This window comes from Olea europaea, chromosome 1 (assembly GCF_002742605.1).
Source record: "Olea europaea var. sylvestris chromosome 1, O_europaea_v1, whole genome shotgun sequence".
Lineage (NCBI taxonomy): Eukaryota > Viridiplantae > Streptophyta > Magnoliopsida > Lamiales > Oleaceae > Olea > Olea europaea.
Window position 1 is genome coordinate 24,758,440 of NC_036237.1, and position 18,186 is coordinate 24,776,625.

The 18,186-nt window shown below is 35.4% G+C and overlaps 3 protein-coding genes, 1 long non-coding RNA gene and 1 other non-coding gene across 6 annotated transcripts; 3 read left to right on the forward strand and 2 right to left on the reverse strand.

Annotated features, from left to right (window-relative positions):
- Positions 1-357: 357 nt before the first annotated feature.
- Positions 358-1,243, reverse strand: LOC111398229. The gene is made up of 2 exons (XR_002703331.1): positions 676-1,243; positions 358-564 (listed from the first exon to the last, which is right to left on the reverse strand). It is a non-coding gene; the product is annotated as an uncharacterized LOC111398229 (long non-coding RNA).
- A 71-nt stretch (positions 1,244-1,314) lies between these two features.
- On the reverse strand, positions 1,315-3,068 carry LOC111398222 (ferritin-3, chloroplastic-like). Its single transcript, XM_023025155.1, has 5 exons — positions 2,654-3,068; positions 2,039-2,122; positions 1,885-1,945; positions 1,613-1,700; positions 1,315-1,489 (listed from the first exon to the last, which is right to left on the reverse strand). The coding sequence occupies exons 1-5, from the start codon at positions 2,974-2,976 to the stop codon at positions 1,350-1,352; spliced, it is 696 nt and encodes a 231-aa protein (XP_022880923.1). The 5' UTR covers positions 2,977-3,068; the 3' UTR covers positions 1,315-1,349.
- A 505-nt stretch (positions 3,069-3,573) lies between these two features.
- TRNAG-GCC lies at positions 3,574-3,644 on the forward strand. The gene has a single exon. It is a non-coding gene; the product is annotated as a tRNA-Gly (tRNA).
- A 1,232-nt stretch (positions 3,645-4,876) lies between these two features.
- LOC111398235 (protein trichome birefringence-like 34) lies at positions 4,877-7,649 on the forward strand. Of its 2 annotated transcripts, XM_023025171.1 has the most exons (6): positions 4,877-5,343; positions 5,447-5,621; positions 5,907-6,103; positions 6,204-6,365; positions 6,468-6,618; positions 7,039-7,649. In XM_023025171.1, exons 1-6 carry the CDS (start codon positions 4,994-4,996, stop codon positions 7,141-7,143), a joined length of 1,140 nt encoding a protein of 379 aa, XP_022880939.1. In that variant the 5' UTR covers positions 4,877-4,993; the 3' UTR covers positions 7,144-7,649. The 2 variants fall into 2 exon arrangements, with proteins under 2 accessions (XP_022880939.1, XP_022880933.1); XM_023025165.1 differs by lacking the exon at positions 7,039-7,649 and having other exon boundaries at positions 4,878-5,343; positions 6,468-6,990.
- A 3,608-nt stretch (positions 7,650-11,257) lies between these two features.
- Positions 11,258-13,073, forward strand: LOC111395098 (protein trichome birefringence-like 34). Its single transcript, XM_023021134.1, has 5 exons — positions 11,258-11,662; positions 11,765-11,939; positions 12,068-12,264; positions 12,367-12,528; positions 12,633-13,073. The coding sequence occupies exons 1-5, from the start codon at positions 11,328-11,330 to the stop codon at positions 12,979-12,981; spliced, it is 1,218 nt and encodes a 405-aa protein (XP_022876902.1). The 5' UTR covers positions 11,258-11,327; the 3' UTR covers positions 12,982-13,073.
- Positions 13,074-18,186: the final 5,113 nt, after the last annotated feature.

Sequence of the window (18,186 nt, forward strand, 5' to 3'; positions counted from 1 at the left end):
CTGATGGTTGTTGTGTTTCTCTATTATTTTGTGCTTGAAGTGAATTTGAATATGTGGAGAGACAAGGTCAGAGACTGAGGTATGCAGATGTGAAGAGGAAAATTTGGCTATGCTCTAAGTTCAAGGGTGCACTTCTAACAAAAGATACATTTGTTATCCTTATTCATATCTCAGCCTCAGGCGCTGAGCCAAAGGTAAGATGAACATCCCAAATTACCAGTGCATTAATGTTAAGAGATAGAAATGCGACTTTAGCCAAATTCGCCCTTTGTTATGTTAATACAGTGTCGTGAGTTCAAATTTCACGTGTCACCGGCCTTGATGTGTGAGGGATTTGTGGAAACCTTTTAATTGTGGTTATTCAATTTCTCGAGTCATCTTTCTGTCCAACCATAAATCAGGAAAGGTAACTTCAGAATGCTTTGAAGAACATCGTCATCTACATAACATTTTATTTTAACAAAGCGAAATTCTGACACTCAAAAGTTGACCATAATTTACTACTTGTGGTTCAAAGCGCACCATCACCTGCATGGAGGAGCATCTGATCGAAGTGCCACACTCCTGCATATGCACAAATAAACACAGTGCTTATAAGAATGAGAATGAGGAGAAACTTAATTATAAGCTATAAACTGAAGAAGTTGAAATCAGTTTTGTAGAAGCAAATCATACCGTGTCCTTTTCCTACCATCCTCAACTGACTGACATACTCTGCAATTTTCTTAATGGCTTCGACCTGGAAAAATTGGGAAAATTTTAAGTATTCATAGTCCCGCAGACCTGTATTTTTTTGTTTAAATTCTACCAACTGATGCACGTCATTCGTATGGTTACACTTGCGTGGGTAGGCATGTCTCTCGTTATAAAAGTGATTTCACTAGAACATGCAAGAAGAGGAAGGATAGATGAAAACTAACTCGTTTCATTGTGGTTGTTAAGGATCTAGCTCATATAAGACTTCCAATCATGTAGCAACGAGTCAAAAGGAGTCACGAAAAAGATTCACATAACAAATCTCAAAATATTTGAGAATAAGATTTCATTTCTGTTATTGTTTACTTCTAATCCAGGTACTTGTTATAAGACCCAAAAAAACTTTTCCTTAGCTTTTTGTTCACTGAACTTCATAGTAGATTGTTAAATTGCACTTTATTATTTACATCTCATTGAATATCACCTTGGTTATATAGCTAGGCATATGCTATCATATGGAACAAATATATAATGTTTCCACAAATTGAAAACAGAATCAAGTTTACCTGCTGCCTCCTTTTAGGGGGAGAAAAAAATGGAGAATTACAAAAGACAAAGTTTTCCGTTTATTGTCAGCCTGCCGCGACCTTCCTTTATTTGAGCTTCGTACAAAATTTAAAATAGATTGAGAATCGGAAAATATCAGCACAAAGATGCAAGAGAAGCCTTACACTGTGAAGTTTCAGAAGTTTCTCATTTGTTAACTTCTCCAAGGACAACGCTAGTTCCATGGCTGAATCAAGAGTCAAAAACAGGGATAATCAAAACTACTTATTAGGACAATTCGCAAAATTTTAATCGAACTTTATTTAAAATCACAGTCTTTTAACACTTGTGCTGAGCATAAGAGACTTACCATACAGTGCATCACCCTTCTCCACATGTTCAAACTCCGCAGTGGGCATTAGTATAGAGTACAACTTCACTCTCCCTCCTCGGATGTTCTATTATTGTCAATATCGAAAGAAAAGCATATTATACTTGCGTCCAAAACAAAATAAACCCAGAACCTAAATGTGAGGAATCTTATATTTATTTACTGTGGATGCTAGACTTTTTAGTCGATTCTAAATTTATTGTGATTGAAGGCTTAGTTTGATGACTTCGTTGCCGGTGCTGATCAAATACCTGATATTCCATTAGTTTGTGAGCATGATCTCTTTCTTCTTCACTTGAATCCTTAAAAAATCTGACCACAATATATTTAATAAAATCTGAAAAAGAAAGGAAAAAAAGGAAAAAGAAAAAGGATAAACAAGACACTAAGAATTGTTTTAGTTACTTGGCAAGGCCTTTCAAAGCAACATTGTCCCTGTCAAAGTATGCATAAATGGAGTGGTACACATACGAGACGTTGTACTCCACACTAGGAAAAACCACAAGTAATCGTTAGCAGCAATCGCTAAAAAACTTGGATAAAAAGGATATTGTATATTTGCTTTTATCAATACACTAAACCAATTTGTCGACTCAATTTATGTATAATTATCGATGTATTGTAACAACAAAGATTGGTTGAAGTGTGATAATGTTCATAATGGAATAACAATGGATACAAAATTTTTCATCAGACCATATATGAAAGTATTCTTACTAATCCTTTAGTACAACAACAAACTCAAGTCTTGTTTAGAGTTCATTATGCAAATTCTATTTGTCACTTTGATATTTTTTTATTTCAATATTCACTGAAAGATCCAAAACAAGTGGATCCTTAACATCACAACAGGAAATATAGGTGACTTCGACACTTCCAACAAGACCTTTGTCTCGATACCATACTAACCCTGTCATTTAAAGATTGAAACTTACTTATGAATTATATACCTTCAACAAACAAGACTTCCTATTTAACATTTTGAATCATATTCTGAAAAATAATTGGTCAAGAACTCACTTGATCTGCTCATTAATTGCGGCCTCACACTCTTCTGAGAACCTCTGGCGAGTAAGTGATACGTTGGGAACTATTGGGACCATAAAATCATCCCTCTGGACCTCTTCAAATGGCTGAAACACCACACCGGTAAGTGGCATACTAGCAGTTTCAGACAAGGCATAACCAGCGAAACCATTATCGCGCTTTCTTGACAAAGCAAGGCCGGAGGAAGAATAGTTACAAGATGCTGGAGTTAAAATGGCATTGGCATTAGCTGATTTTAGAAGGGGTCCAAGATTAGAACCCTGCAGAGAGAGAGCTGAAATTGCTTCAAGAAACATTTTTCCCAGAGATGGATCAGAACCCACAATTTAGATTGGATTAACAAAAATTGTTTCAGTAATTTGGGGTGAAAATTTTGAGTGCAAATGGTTGAATGATATAATGGAGGTAAAGAACATGGAGGTGATTTTGAGCCGATGAACTTGTGACACGTAGAGGACGAAAACGGGTCCATGTGGACAGGGCGTGTGTCGAACTCGTTGCCTTATCCAGAGTCTTGTGGAATCCAAGGTAATGGATGCCAAATGCACCTGTCGGAATTCAGAAAAGTGTCCTTGGATCTTTTCATAGTGGTGGAGGATTTGTCTTTTTTTGTTTATGGGCCATTGTTTTTACTAGAAAATTGAGTACTTGTAAGAATGTAACTGTGAGCACGTGAACGTCAAAATGTGTATCAATCATACAATGACTGGTTCTGTTGATTAGTGCTAGTTCATGAACCCTTTTATCTTTTCTGGAGATTTGGCCTTGATAATGGGATGGTTTACCTTTTTACGAAGATTAATTTTAACCAATTTTTTAATTGTACGTTTCAGTCAAAATTTACTAAAAATCGAATTTATATATATAGAAATCTCTAAACCCCAATGGCAGAAGCACCAGTGGTCTAGTGGTAGAATAGTACCCTGCCACGGTACAGACCCGGGTTCGATTCCCGGCTGGTGCATCCTCTTTCTTACAGATTTCACACCTTTTTCTCTAGTTGTACAAATGGACTGTCAATTCAAAAACATGTAGAAAGCAAATTCATAAATTACAACTTTTGGAACAGCAAAGGTGTAGGAGGATCTATTCACTTTTAATATTAAACTATTCACAATTCAAGTATCATTTTCCAAATTCGATTTCTGATCTGAGCATTGAGTTACTTGCACTATGTTGATCGAACTATGGTTCTAATTCAAGGAGAGGGCAATGGGGAATCAAAACTTTTGCACGTGCATCCACTTCCCATATTTGAAATCATTTCTTTGGGAAAGACCCTTTTTTATATTGGTTTCTTTTGGGTTCCTATCTCCAGAGAATCTGAGGGAGAGAGCCGTTAGAAGATTACATGAATAGAATAAGAATAGATGCCATTCGTTTTATATTCTTTTTACTATCCCCAAGTTTAGAGATTAATTTGAAATTACTAAAGTTACATGTGTGATGTCTTCTTCCTTTTGTCTATGCTACTTGTATTTAGCAATGCTTTACAGATCTTGACTTGCATGAACAATCGGAATCAAAAGGTCACGCAAATCGTGGCAACCTACTCAAGCGAGAAATCTGGAACTTACAAAATTTGATAAAAGTTGATGAAATATAAAATTGAAAAGTTAATAAAAACTGTGCGTCTTATTTGGTGAGTGAATTACCCAAATGGTCACTAAACTTTGCAAAAAGTTTCGACAGGATCATTAAATTTTAAAAATCACTCAATTTATCATTGAACTTTACAAAAGGTTTCCACGAAATCACTGAATTTTAAAAATCACCCCATTTATTACTAAACTTTGCAAAATGTTTCCATGAAATCACTAAACTTTGCAAAAGATTTTTTAGATGTCACTAAATTTAGTGACCTCTGAGAAATCTTTTGTAAAGTTCAGTAATGAATTGAATGATTTTTAAAGTTCATAGGCCTCGTAGAAACCTTTTACAAAGTTCAGTGACCATTTAGGTAATTCACTCCCCATTTAGTAGTTAAAATTAAAGTTTGACCAATTGATTGATAAAGTTTTATCGAACAAGCTCCTATATTTACTTGTAGCCAAAAGAAAATCGTGGGAGGAAACGCTAATGAATTTATTGCCCTTAGTTCATGCCATGTGATATTTAAGTTTTTCTAACAAACAACAAGTTGTTGTTTGACTTTTTTGAGAAATGATTCTTACTAAATAATTCAAAATCACGTAAGTTTAACAGCTAAGTGCCAGGTTTAAGCACCCTTAATAAGAAACTAGAATAATCATGTGTTCAAATTCTTTATTTCTTATTTATTTAGCTTTCTGGACGATTCATCAAGATAGTTGAATGAGGTTCGAGCAAATGACAAGCACACACAAATTAGTTCTTGGATCATGGAAAATTAGACACAACTTTCATTTCATTGCATTTGTCCTCCTCATAGCGTTTGTGATTGCTGCTATTTATCTAACTCGGGATAGTCGACGCTTCCTGGTACAGCAGACGACGCCTAATGATTCTACTCCGAGCTGCGATTTGTTCTCAGGCAAATGGGTTTATGATAACGTATCTTACCCTCTGTACGAGGAGAAACAATGTTCTTTCATGGAGGACGCCTTCACGTGCGAGAAGTGTGGTAGGAAGGACTTGAAATATCAGAAATGGCGATGGCAGCCTCATGATTGTGACCTTCCAAGGTTCTCCCTTACCTCTCATTTACACACACACACACACAGTGTTAAGAATTAATCGAACAAGAAGTTTGCAGTTGGCAGTTGATGGTTTTTCTGTTATATCAAGGTTAAATGCCACTGCATTGTTGGAGAAGTTAAGAGGGAAGAAGCTTGTGTTTGTAGGGGATTCCCTGAATCGAAACCAATTCAATTCGATGCTTTGCCTAATTGAGCCGTCGATCCCTCCATCAACATCTAAATCCCTGATCTGGAAAGGCAACTCCATCATCTTTGAGGCCACCGTAAGACAATTTTATCTTTTTCTTGAAATTCAGAACCAAGCTATTAATAATATCTACCATGTGTTCAAATTCTACCAAGCTATTAATAATATCTACCATGTGTTCAAATTCTACCAAGCTATTAATAATATCTACCATGTGTTCAAATTCTACCAAGCTATTAATAATATCTACCATGTGTTCAAATTCTACCAAGCTATTAATAATATCTACCATTTTTCACAGTCGACTTTCTGATAGTTATGTCATTTACAATGATCTTGATTTCTTGTTAAATCCACGAAGGACTACAATGCGACGATCGAATTCCATTGGTCTCCTTTGTTGGTTGAATCTAATTGCGATGACTTAGTGAACCATCGGGTACAAACTCGTATAATTAGAGTTAAGGCAATTGAAAAGCATGCTAGGCAATGGACAGATGCAGATATACTCATATTTGATTCCTTTATGTGGTGGTTGAAGCCAAAAATGACACTTCTGTGAGTACATTCTATGAAACTATGGATGTGATGCAATTCTTGTTTCTTTTTTCGTTATCTTTGCCATAAATTGTAACTCCGATGTGTTATCCTTGATTAGATGGGGATCATTTGGAAGCCCTGATGCAATCTACAAAGAAGTTGGGATGAGGCATCGTCGCTTTGAAATGGCTTTGAACACATGGGCAGATTGGATGGAATTCCACATTAACAGAAACAGAACGAAGTTGTTCTTCATGAGCTCCTCACCTTTTCACTTTGTGTAAGTCAATCACTCCTATTTTGGTTGCATTGAAAATTTGCGCAGAAAAATGGCAAAAACTCTAGTCAAATAACATGATTATATGATTCATTATCACTGCAGAGGTGAAGATTGGGGCATGGATACAAGTCGAAATTGCTATAATGAAACCGAGCCAATTTTTGATGAGGGATATTGGGGAAGTACAACGGATCGTGGAATGATGCAGATAGTGGAATCAGCAATATATGAGCTCGAAACAAGGGGATTAAAGGTAGATTACTTGAATATAACACAGTTGTCAGATTACAGAAAAGATGCGCATCCATCTATCCATAGGAGGTATTATGTCCCTTTAACTGAAGAACAATTAGCAAAGCCTGAGAGCCGTTCAGATTGTGTGCACTGGTGCCTTCCAGGAGTGCCTGATATTTGGAATGTGATCCTCTATTCCTACATTATGCGTTCATGATTGTTCTTATATTAAAGAGACATAAAATTTTGATAATTTGTTGTATACGCCTTACAGCACAGATTTGATTCCTGAAAATCATATATTTTTAGCAGACCCTTTTGCAGTCTGTTGTTTGATTCTTCCAATTTTAATGTACATGAACCGAAATCAAAGATTTACTGAACCTCACTCTATGCTTTGACATCTTTGAACTTCAATCTTCATTCTTCTTGTCACAAGCCACAGTTTCTGTCTTGGCCACTTCACAATGAGGCGGGTTATTCGACTGCTTTGCATGATGACGGCGCGGATGGCATCTGCTGGGATAAGACGAAGCATCTTTAGATACATGGCTGTTTTGCGACTGGACCTCCAAGGACTTCGCTGGCTGCAACTCCTCTTGCTCCCAGACATGGCCCGTTGGAGAGCAATTTCTCCAGCATGGCTTTCATCTGTGCATTCTCCTCCTTCAACTGCTGGATGTCCCTGTCGGAATTATTTTTCCAGTAATTCTTTCTCCTCTGGCGATGAGTAACCCGATGAAGGCCTAGGCTGTCTACCGAAACTTCTGCGTGGTGGGAGGATTCTTCCATCCGTTCACGCTAGTTTCTACTATTATTGAAAGTAATCCGATTGCTGAAAAGGATTTTGTAGTTGGCTTTTTCTATGTTTTTTCAACCGTGATTTTAGTATTAGTTTACAACAGTTGACTTAAAGATCTATAGATGTGAGAATATGGATCTTTTAACTCCATTATATTTAAGTGCTATTTGTATCATTCATATGGATTGTGCTTGTTTAGTTTTAGTATGAACAATTGGATGAAATCGACGGTTGGGATTTATTCTATGTGAGATATTTTTTGTTGCTTTAGCTTGTGTGAGAAGTTTTGACTATTTTTCACCAAATAGGGCTTTCTCACGTTTTTGGCAAAAACAAGTCTTTTTCTCTTAAAATTGGGTCCTCTCTCTTCTCCTCAAGACTTCTCTCTCCATTTGCACCTTACTGTGAGTGTTCTTGAGAGTGCCTTCTTGTGAGCTTCTTCTTGAGTGTCCCTTGTGAAAACTTAGGTCTGAAATAGAGGTTAAGTATAGGTTATGTTTCTCAAAGCTTGGTAGAAGAGAGGGGTGCGGTGATGGCAGTTTCAAATAAGGTTCTTTGCCGATTTTCTAGTTCTCTCTTTGGAAGGTGATTTGCATGACATGGGAGCTGTTCCTGAGCCTGAAAATCAGCCATAAACAAGAGAAGTTGCTTTCCAGATTTTCGGCCATTAATAGAGATCCCAACAATAGACATACCAAATGCCTACACGTATGTTAAATGTACACTTGGACATACAGTTAAACACCAAGATGACCATTCCAGTAAAAAGAGTCGGTGACTTTTGGTACTTTGATGATCGAGTCAAATGTTGAAATCGGAGAATATAATGGGGAATTGGGTGTGGAAGAGACAAACAAGTAGAATTTATCTTGAAACTCTAGATGAACATGTGTTTGTTTATTTATAAGAGAGGAGTCAATGTGGAATTAGATTAGTACCTTACTGCCCGAATTCCACGTGTTATTACCTTGTTAGTCAGTGGAAATTTGATTTAATATGGTTAAATACCTTATGCCATATTTTTCCTTCTAGGAATGTGTTACCTTACGACGTTTGATCCTTTTGGATCTTCCCTAAGCATCACCAACTGACATGCCCCGTCCGAATCACCATAGAGGATCCAAAACGTGGCATGCATCGATGGTGGATGCCAGCTGGGCACTTGACTCATCACCAATGCTAACTTTGACATGAAGGTAATACAAATTTGATAAAGTTTCCCCTATAAATTGAACAAAACCAACTGAAAAGTGACAAAACTTTCCAAGAAATATTTTGTCTGAAAGATACTGGGAACCACTTGTCCCTCTAACACATACTAACCAAAACTACGAGTAACTAGCTCAATCATTTTAATATAACTTACAATACAACCAAATGGTTATAAAACTACAAAGAATGCAGTGAGCTCATATGCTTAATCCCCTGTTTGACTGGGAGAATGTGTGATTAAAAAGTTGAAATTTTTTTTGGATTTACGTGCAAAATATTTTATTGTCCGAATGTGTAGTTAAAAATAAGTTCGAGAAAGAAAGAGTTTTGCAGTAATGATAGACAAACATGGGCTAAATGTTCGAGCCACTTGACTGATTCTTCCAATACGATCGTTATTCTCATGATCTATGAAGACTTTGGGCCTCATCATAGGAATTTGTCCATCGATTCAACACTATGCCTTTCATCCTGTCAAGGATGGTTTGGTCGAGAGGCGAGGCTTGAACTTGCCGCCCATTGCTCGAAGACCATAAGGAATGACATTGTACCATCTAGAGCGAAGATCGTGGTCAGGTGGGTGAAGGGCATAGGGAGACGTGTGCCATGACGATCCTTGCCTAAATGGCTTCCACGTGGATCCAGGGTGTAACAAAGTTAGAATTTTTTGGTAAAATTGGTGGCAATTGAATTTAAACAATCAAATTTGGCTTAAAACTTTAACTACATTGAAATAATGCAACCTTAAATACAAACACCATTTTTCCTCATAATCCTACACTGTAATAGTTGTAACCCTGTGCAAGGCCATGGCTTATGGACAAATAGCCACGTCCAAGGCTATATATGTTGTATCCAAGTAAGTATTTTATTAATCTATTTCAATATGCTTCTCCAGTTCTTCTTCCTAAAACTTTATCAATCATTTTCATTTTCTAATAGAGTTTGTTTCCCAATCAGAAGTTCAATATCCAATTCCTTTTTGACTGAGTGTTGCCTCTTTTGGAACAAAAAGTCATTTCTAACCTGGTAGATAGTTGCTCAAAACGTTTCAACACTAGAGGGAGCAATATTCTCTTAACGGAACTGTATTCAATTGGAATTTTTAAAATAATTTTTTTAAGTGATGACTTTTGTAAATTTCATGGACTTTATAAATTTATATGGAATTAATAGAAGTCGTAGACATCTATACACTTTCATTTTAATTTTTCTTGAAACTTTTATAGATTTTTGTAGAATTCAAAAGATTTTTGAAGACTTTCATTTAATGTAAAATTCACGTGGGTCTATTGCAATATCGTGAAGTTCTCACACACAAGGTGCTGGTCACACAATTCCATTTTCCCTACCCATGTAATAAAAATATTTTAAAAGAATAAAAATTTAAGTCATCTTAAATAAATAAATAATAATAATAAATGTATATATAAATTCTATCATCCTTTGATAAGAAATGAATATAAAAATCTAATATTCATTATTATCAATATGACATATCTATAAAGAGTAAACAAGAAATTAATATATTTAAATTTAATTATAAATTAGTCTTTTTTATATAAAATCTTATAATTTAATTACAAATCGATCTTTTCATAAAAAAAAATGTTGAAAAAAGAAAAAAAATGATAAGAATCTTTAGTTACAATTAATTTTTTTCATAGAAAATAGAGATCAACAATAAAAGAGAGAGCAAAAGGAAAAAAAAAAATAGAAAAATAGAAACAATTATAATTGATGGAAAAATAAATTTTTTAATCATGACTCCATGTCCGTGGAAGAGAAATATTAAAAAGAGTAATGCTATTTGTAACCACTCACTACGACCACGTATGGTGACTGTCGTAGTGAGTGACTACAAATAATATTATTCATATTAAAAGGATCAAAAAATACATATTATTTTACTCTTTTTTTTTTTTGTTGTGAAAGACTCCTAAAATCTTCGGATAAATGAGAGAGAGAGTTTGAAATTTTATTTTTGTACTTTTTGCTTTCTAAAGCATTGACGATTTGAATACTCCAAAATTTATAGAGACTTCTAAATCTTAATTGAATACATAGACTTTTTTAAAGTCTATATACATCAATACTTTGGAGATTTTCAAAAATTCTACATTGAATACTCCGAAACATTTGAAATCTCGAAGTATATAAAAGTCCCAACTGAATACAACCATAAAAACTGAAGTAGTTGGGTTCGGATTCTAGAATTTGTATAGAATTCTGGAAGTTGCATTTCAGGTTCATGATTCTTTTAATTTAACTGCATATTCCGATATGTGGTAACAACAGTTTTCTTATTTGTGTTCGTAGCTTCTGAAAATCTAGGAGAGAAATGAGTTCGAAGATCGATGATAAGATGAGTAGGTGCCGTTGAACTTTTATTCATTTTAGTATCCCTATGCTCAGATATTAATTATAAAGTACTCAACTGTCATATTCATGTGTGATTTCTTCTCCCTATAGTAATTCTACTTTCAGATTTAAAATGCTACACAGATGTTGACTTGCATAAATTATTTGAAACTGCTGATCACCTTGCTACCAGATGAAAAGGTCAAGCCTATTAAGGCAAACTACTAGTTGGCAAGGGATTTGGTTTGATTCCCTAACGGTGTATACACCCTCTCATGCCTTCAAATTCTTTGCTCCGTGTCAATTGAGATTTTTGGATATGCAGCGCAAGGTAGTTGAATGAAGTTGAGCAAATGGCAAGCACACAAAAATCAGTTCTTGGAACATGGAAAATTAGATGTATCTTTCATTTCATTGTGGCCTTCCTCCTCATAGCATTGGTAGTTGCTTCTCTTTATTCAATGGGGGGAAATAAACTCTTCCTGGAACAGCAGATGACACCTACTGATTCTACTCAGTTCTGTGATTTTTTTTCGGGCAAATGGATTTATGATAACATATCTTATCCTCTGTACAAGGAGAAACAATGTTCTTTCGTGGAGGATGCCTTTGCATGTGAGAAGTATGGTAGGAAGGACTTGGAATATCAGAAATGGCGATGGCAACCACATGATTGTGACCTTCCAAGGTTAAATTCTTAACTCTTATTTACACAAATACACACAGCATTAAGAATTAATTAACCTAGTAGTTTCCGGAAATTGTATTGATGGTTTTCTGTTATGGCAAGGTTCAATGCTACTGCATTGATGGAGAAGTTAAGGGGGAAAAAGCTTGTGTTTGTAGGTGATTCCTTGAGTCGAAACCAATTTGGGTCGATGCTGTGCCTAATTGAGCCATCGATCCCTCCATCATCATCTAAATCATTGATCCTGAAAGGCAACTCCTTCATCTTTAATTTCACTGTACGTAAGAAAACTTCTACTGTTACTAGAAATTCAGAATCAGGCTGTAGTTATATATTCAATTTTTCATAATTTGCTTTGCAATGGTTATCTGCAATGATCTTGATTTTCTTGTTAAATCCATGAAGGACTATAATGCGACGATCGAATTCTATTGGTCTCCTTATCTGGTTGAATCTAACTGCGATGAAATACTAAACCATCGGATACGGGATCGTATAATTAATATTAAAGCAATTGAAAAGCATTCTAGGCTTTGGACAGATGCAGACATACTCATATTTGATTCCTTTGCATGGTGGCTGCAGCCAAAAGCAACACTTCTGTGAGTACAAACTATTAAACCAAGAATATGCTGCAAATTTTCTGTTTCCTTTCCTTTTTTCTTCCCGACACAATTTGATACTGATGATTTACTGGTGATAAGATGGGGATCATTTGGAAGTTCTGATGCAATCTATAAAGAAGTCAGGATGAGGCCGCGTTTCTTTGAAATGGCTTTGAACACATGGTCAGACTGGTTAGAAATCCACATTAACAGAACTAGAACGAAGTTGTTCTTCATGAGCCTCTCACCTTATCACCCTTTGTATGTTAATTAGTTCTCTTCAATTGCAAAGAAAACTGGGTTTGCTCTATAGAAAAATCACGAAAAAAGTGCTCATTTATTGACATAATTCATTATCACTGCAGAGGTGAAGATTGGGGCAAGGATAGAGGTCAAAATTGCTACAATGAAACTGAGCCAATTTTGAAAAAGAGTCACTGGGGAAGTTCAACAGATCGTGGAATGATGCAGATAGTAGAATCAGTAATCAACGAGCTCGAAATGAGAGGTTTGAAGGTACAATACCTCAATATTACTCAGATGTCTGATTACAGGAAAGATGCTCACCCTTCTATCTATAGGGAGTTTTGGATGAATATAACTGAAGCACAATTAGCAAACCCCGCAAGCTATTCAGATTGTGGTCATTGGTGCCTTCCAGGTGTTCCTGATGTTTGGAATGTGATTCTTTACTCCTACATTATGCATTCATAACAGTTCATTTATTACAAGAGCCACAAAAATTTATAATGTGTTGTATAAGCCTTTTACTGATTTGATTCTTGAAAACTATATGTCTCCAGCATATTCATCAAATTCCTTTGCAGTGTTTGTGTTTGGTTGTTTTATAGATTTATAGCTCCTAGATACTTTTATCTCTGTTGAGCGACCCTTCTCCTCTCTGAATTAGTCTAAACTCCCAATGTATTTTGATTATCTCGCTATCCTTGGAAAGTTCAGTTGCAACTCAGAGAACTTTTAAAGTTCAACAGAAATTGAGAAAACATTTAGGAAATTTCAGTTGCAATTGGGATATTTAACCCGTTGCATTCCTGATGCAACAAAATATTTATATGGTATGGTTCAAAAAACCGATCTCAAGTCATTCCCGCAGCATTACAATGTATTTCACCAACACCCCATGCCCCATGCTGCCTCTAAGCATAAAAGAAACACAATTCCATTACAACGAGCTCAATTCCACTTCATTATTGCTTATGGAAGGCGAAGATGACTTTTCCTTCATAATCCCAGGCGAGGCTACATAGGGTGGATGCCATTCATTTTATACTCATGCCTGTGCTTAGATATTAATTTGAAATTACTCCATTTACACTTGAAATGTGTTCGTCCTTTTGTTAATGGTACAGTGCTTTTGACTTGCACAAGTTATTTGACACTACTGTCTACTGCCTTTTCAATTGCAATCAGAAACACAAGGTCAAGCAAATGACAAACTACTCGTTGATGATGTATTTGGTATTGGCATGTAGCCTGTTAAGAAAATAAGAAAAGGGTGATGAGGGGGCATGGAAAAATTTCTGTAGGCTTAAGAGGGATACGTAATCTCAACTTCCAATACTAGACGAAAAAAAATTTAAACAAATTCTGTTATGTACTATCCTCTTTGAGAAAGTCTAAACGCATCTTATCCCTCACGAATTTCTATCGCTTTCCCTAATATTCGAAAACAAGACCTCTACCTTATAAGATGGGCTTAGGTTCTCCCAAAATGGATAGTACGTAAGATAATGGTCGGGCACAGGCTCAGGTCGTTATAAAAAAATAAAAATTGGATCATTTCTCGATTTGTGCACGTCATCCTTGCCCAGGGCTATGCTAATCTTCTTTGTGTCGTTCTAACTTTATTGGATGTCCCTAGAATGTGAAAATTGGGGTGTCAACTTGTATTTTACACATTACCATACTTGATTCTATTTTAACAACTCGGATCAAGTTTACATTAATAAGATATTGACATGAAGAAGACGCGAATCAAATTGAGGAAAATTAATATGATTGGTTGAACATTATTCTCTAAGTATTAAAATTTTGATTCGATTGTTTTATATTGTTTTATTATATTTAGATAATGCAAAATTGATATGTTGAATATTGAGAATATATTGTAGATATGAAATGTATTTTTTATATAATATGCTTCTCCGTGTATTCATGTGTCATTCTGTCTGATTGATAAACTATATTGCACTTAGCTTGCACTTCCTATTTTTAAAATAGTTTCTGGAGAGAAAATCATTACAAAATTGCATTACTAGAACAATTAGAGATGCCAATACTTTTATTTTCATGTTATTATCCCTTTGCTTAGAGATTACTCTTAAATTACGCCAGTTCCATGTGTTGTATCGTCTTCTTTTTTGTTAATGCTGCATTCATTTATTAAGCAAAACACACAAGAGACAATAACCCTCAGCCAATGTCGGCGAGAAAAAATAAAAAGAACTTTCACTAGAAAAGAATTTAGAATACAAAAGAATATAACCACATATACATACTGGGGGCAATACAAAAGAGTACAAAGTACTCAAAGTTAAATCCTCCTCCAAAAGTATGTATAATAGGTGAAACTATTAAGGGACTCCCAAGTCACCATCTTTCGAATTAGGATGGACTAATAACATAGGACTAGTAACGTAGGCGGCTACTATATATATGGAAACAAAAGGGTTGGCTAAATATCCCTCTTATGCGCCACCCATTTCTATCTTTCTGTAAATTAAACCATTTATAAATTCTTCCCAAACGGAGGCTAAAATCTCCACATTGGCTTTAATTGTCCACAACCTTAAAATATGAATTCTTTAAGCATCTTCTCCATGACTCTTCCAAAGTCTTCTCCATCACTTCGTATCCAATTTCTCATCTTCGAATTTGCTTCCATAACTCTATCTTGGCTCTGTTACCCTTTGTTTTGCAGAAGTCCTAAGATTGGATTTAACTTATATTATTCGGCTATATTGTTTCTCCCATGCTACCGGAAACACAAGGTCAATCAAATGAAGGCAAAATTTGAAAAAATAGAAAAGGAAAAGTAAGTTGGCTGCAACTAAATTTAAAACTGGATTTTGGTTTGGACTCCGACCCATTTATTTAAATTAGAAAAAGGCACACACAAGTTAGGAGCGACATAGACTCGACCTCTATAGGATAAAGGTTGCAGTCAGGTTAGGAGGGATCTGTGAATTCAACCTCCAATGCTAAACAAAAGATGGATAAAATACAATGCATATGTGATCGACATTTACTTGTAGCTAAAAGAAAATTTCCAAACAAACTGGTCAATAATTGATTTGCCTCTTGTTCATACTAGTTGACTTCAAGGTTATAACAAGCGATGAGTTGTTATTCTTTCTTTAAGAAATGATTGATCAGCTTACTTAATAATTAAACCAAGAATGATTAACAACAAAGCACCATGATATGCATGTGTTCAATTTCATTGCTCCTTGTTGATTAAGCTTAGGGATGCAGAACAAAGGAATTGAGTGAAGTTTTGAAAATGGTGAACACAAAAAATTTAGTTCTTGGAACATGGAAGATTAGATACAATTTTCATTCCATTTCTGGCCTCCTCCTCTTAACCTTTGTGATTGCTATTGTCAATCTAAAAGGGGATATTCGACGCATCCTTAAAATGCAGACGATTCCTAATGATTCTATTCCACACTGTGATTTGTTTTTTTGGGAATTGGGTTGATGATAACATATCTTACCCTCTGTACAATGACAAACAGTGTTCTTTCATGGAGGGTGCCTTTGCCTGTGAGAAGTATGGTAGGAAGGACTTGAATTATCAGAAATGGAGATGGCGGCCGCATGATTGTGACCTTCCAAGGTTCTCTTTCACCTCTCATTTACACACAACAAGAATTTATGTTTGATTATAAAATTTGTACTCGACAGTTTTTGGCAAATAAATCGATGGTTTTTCTGTGATCTAAAGGTTCAATGCTACAGCACCGTTGGAGAAGTTAAGGGGCTAGAAGCTTATATTTGTAGGGGATTCATTGAATAGAAACCAATGGATATCGATGCTGTGCCTAATCGAGTCACCAATCCCTCCATCATCATCTAAATCAGTCATTTGGGAAGACAACTCCTTCATCTTTAAGATTGCTGCAATACAAGTGTTCCATTTCTTGAAATTAAATTTTTACTATATCTTTCATAGTTCGCTTTCTGGTAGTTAAACTTCTACAATGATGATGATTGTCTTATTGTATCCATGAAGGACTACAACTCCACGATCAACTTCTATTGGGCTCCCCTTCTGGTTGAATCTAATTGCGATGAAATAATAAACCATCGGATTGGAAGTCGTATCGTTAGAGTTAAGGCAATTGAAAAGCACGCTAGGCACTGGACAGATGCAGATATACTCGTATTTGATTCCTTTGCTTGGTGGTTGGAGCCAAAAATGACTATTCTGTGAGTACATTCTAAGTAACCAAGAATATGATGCAAACTCTTGTTTTGTTTTACTTTTCTTTCCCATACACAGTGATTCTGATACTGTACTGCTGATCATTTGGAAGTCCCGATGGAATCTACAAACAAGCCGAGATGAAACTGCGTGGCTATGAAATGGCTTTGAACACATGGTCAGACTGGTTGGATATCCACATTAACAGAACTAGGACAAAAATGTTCTTCATGGGCCTCTCACCTCATCACAGCTCGTATGTTAATTACTTCTCTTAGTTACACTAAAAATTCGGTTAGCGCTGTAGAAATATGGCCAAAATGCTAGTTAATAACATGATATAGTAAAACTGTAGGGGTGGGGAAAAATTTCTGTAGGCTTAAGAGGGATACGTAATCTCAACTTCCAATACTAGACGAAAAAAAATTTAAACAAATTCTGTTATATACTATCCTCTTTGAGAAAGTCTAAACGCATCTTATCCCTCACGAATTTCTATCGCGTTCCCTAATATTCGAAAACAAGACCTCTACCTTATAAGATGGGCTTAGGTTCTCCCAAAATGGATAGTATGTAAGAAAATGGTCGGGCACAGGCTCAGGTCGTTATAAAAAAATAAAAATTGGATCATTTCTCGATTTGTGCACGCCATCCTTGCCCAGGGCTATGCTAATCTTCTCTGTGTCGTTCTAACTTTATTGGATGTCCCTAGAATGTGAAACTTGGGGTGTCAACTTGTATTTTACACATTACCATACTTGATTCTATGTAACAACTCGGATCAAGTTTACATTAATAAGATACTGACATGAAGATGACGTGAATCAATTTGAGGAAAATTAATATGATTGGTTGAACATTATTCTCTAAGTATTAAAAGTTTGATTCGATTGTTTTATTTATATTTAGATAATGCTAAATTGATATTTTGAATATTGAGAATATATTGTAGATGTGAAATGTATTTTATATATAATGCTTCTCCATGTATTCATGTGTCCTTCTGTCTGATTGATAAACTATATTGCACTTAGCTTGCACTTCCTATTTTTTAAATAGTTTCTAGAGAGAAAATCATTACAAGATTGCATTACAAGAACAATTAGAGATGCCAATAGTTTTATTTTCATTTTATTACCCCTCTGCTTAGAGATTACTCATAAATTACACCTGTTCCATGTGTTTTGTCTTCTTCTTTTTTGTTAATGCTGCATTACATATAAGAGAATAATCCTCAGCCAACGTCCGTGCGAAAAAATAAAAAGAACTTAGAATACAAAAGAAGGGTAAATAGCAGAAAATATCCCTATCTTTCAATATCATTGTGGAAAACGGCTATGCCTTTCAATTTTTGGCATTTTTGCCCCTATTTTCACAATTTATTGTGCAGAAGGTTCTTTTCATCCATTTTTTTGAAGATTTTATCCTCCAATTCAAATAAAAACAAAACGAAATGAAATGGAAAGAATAAA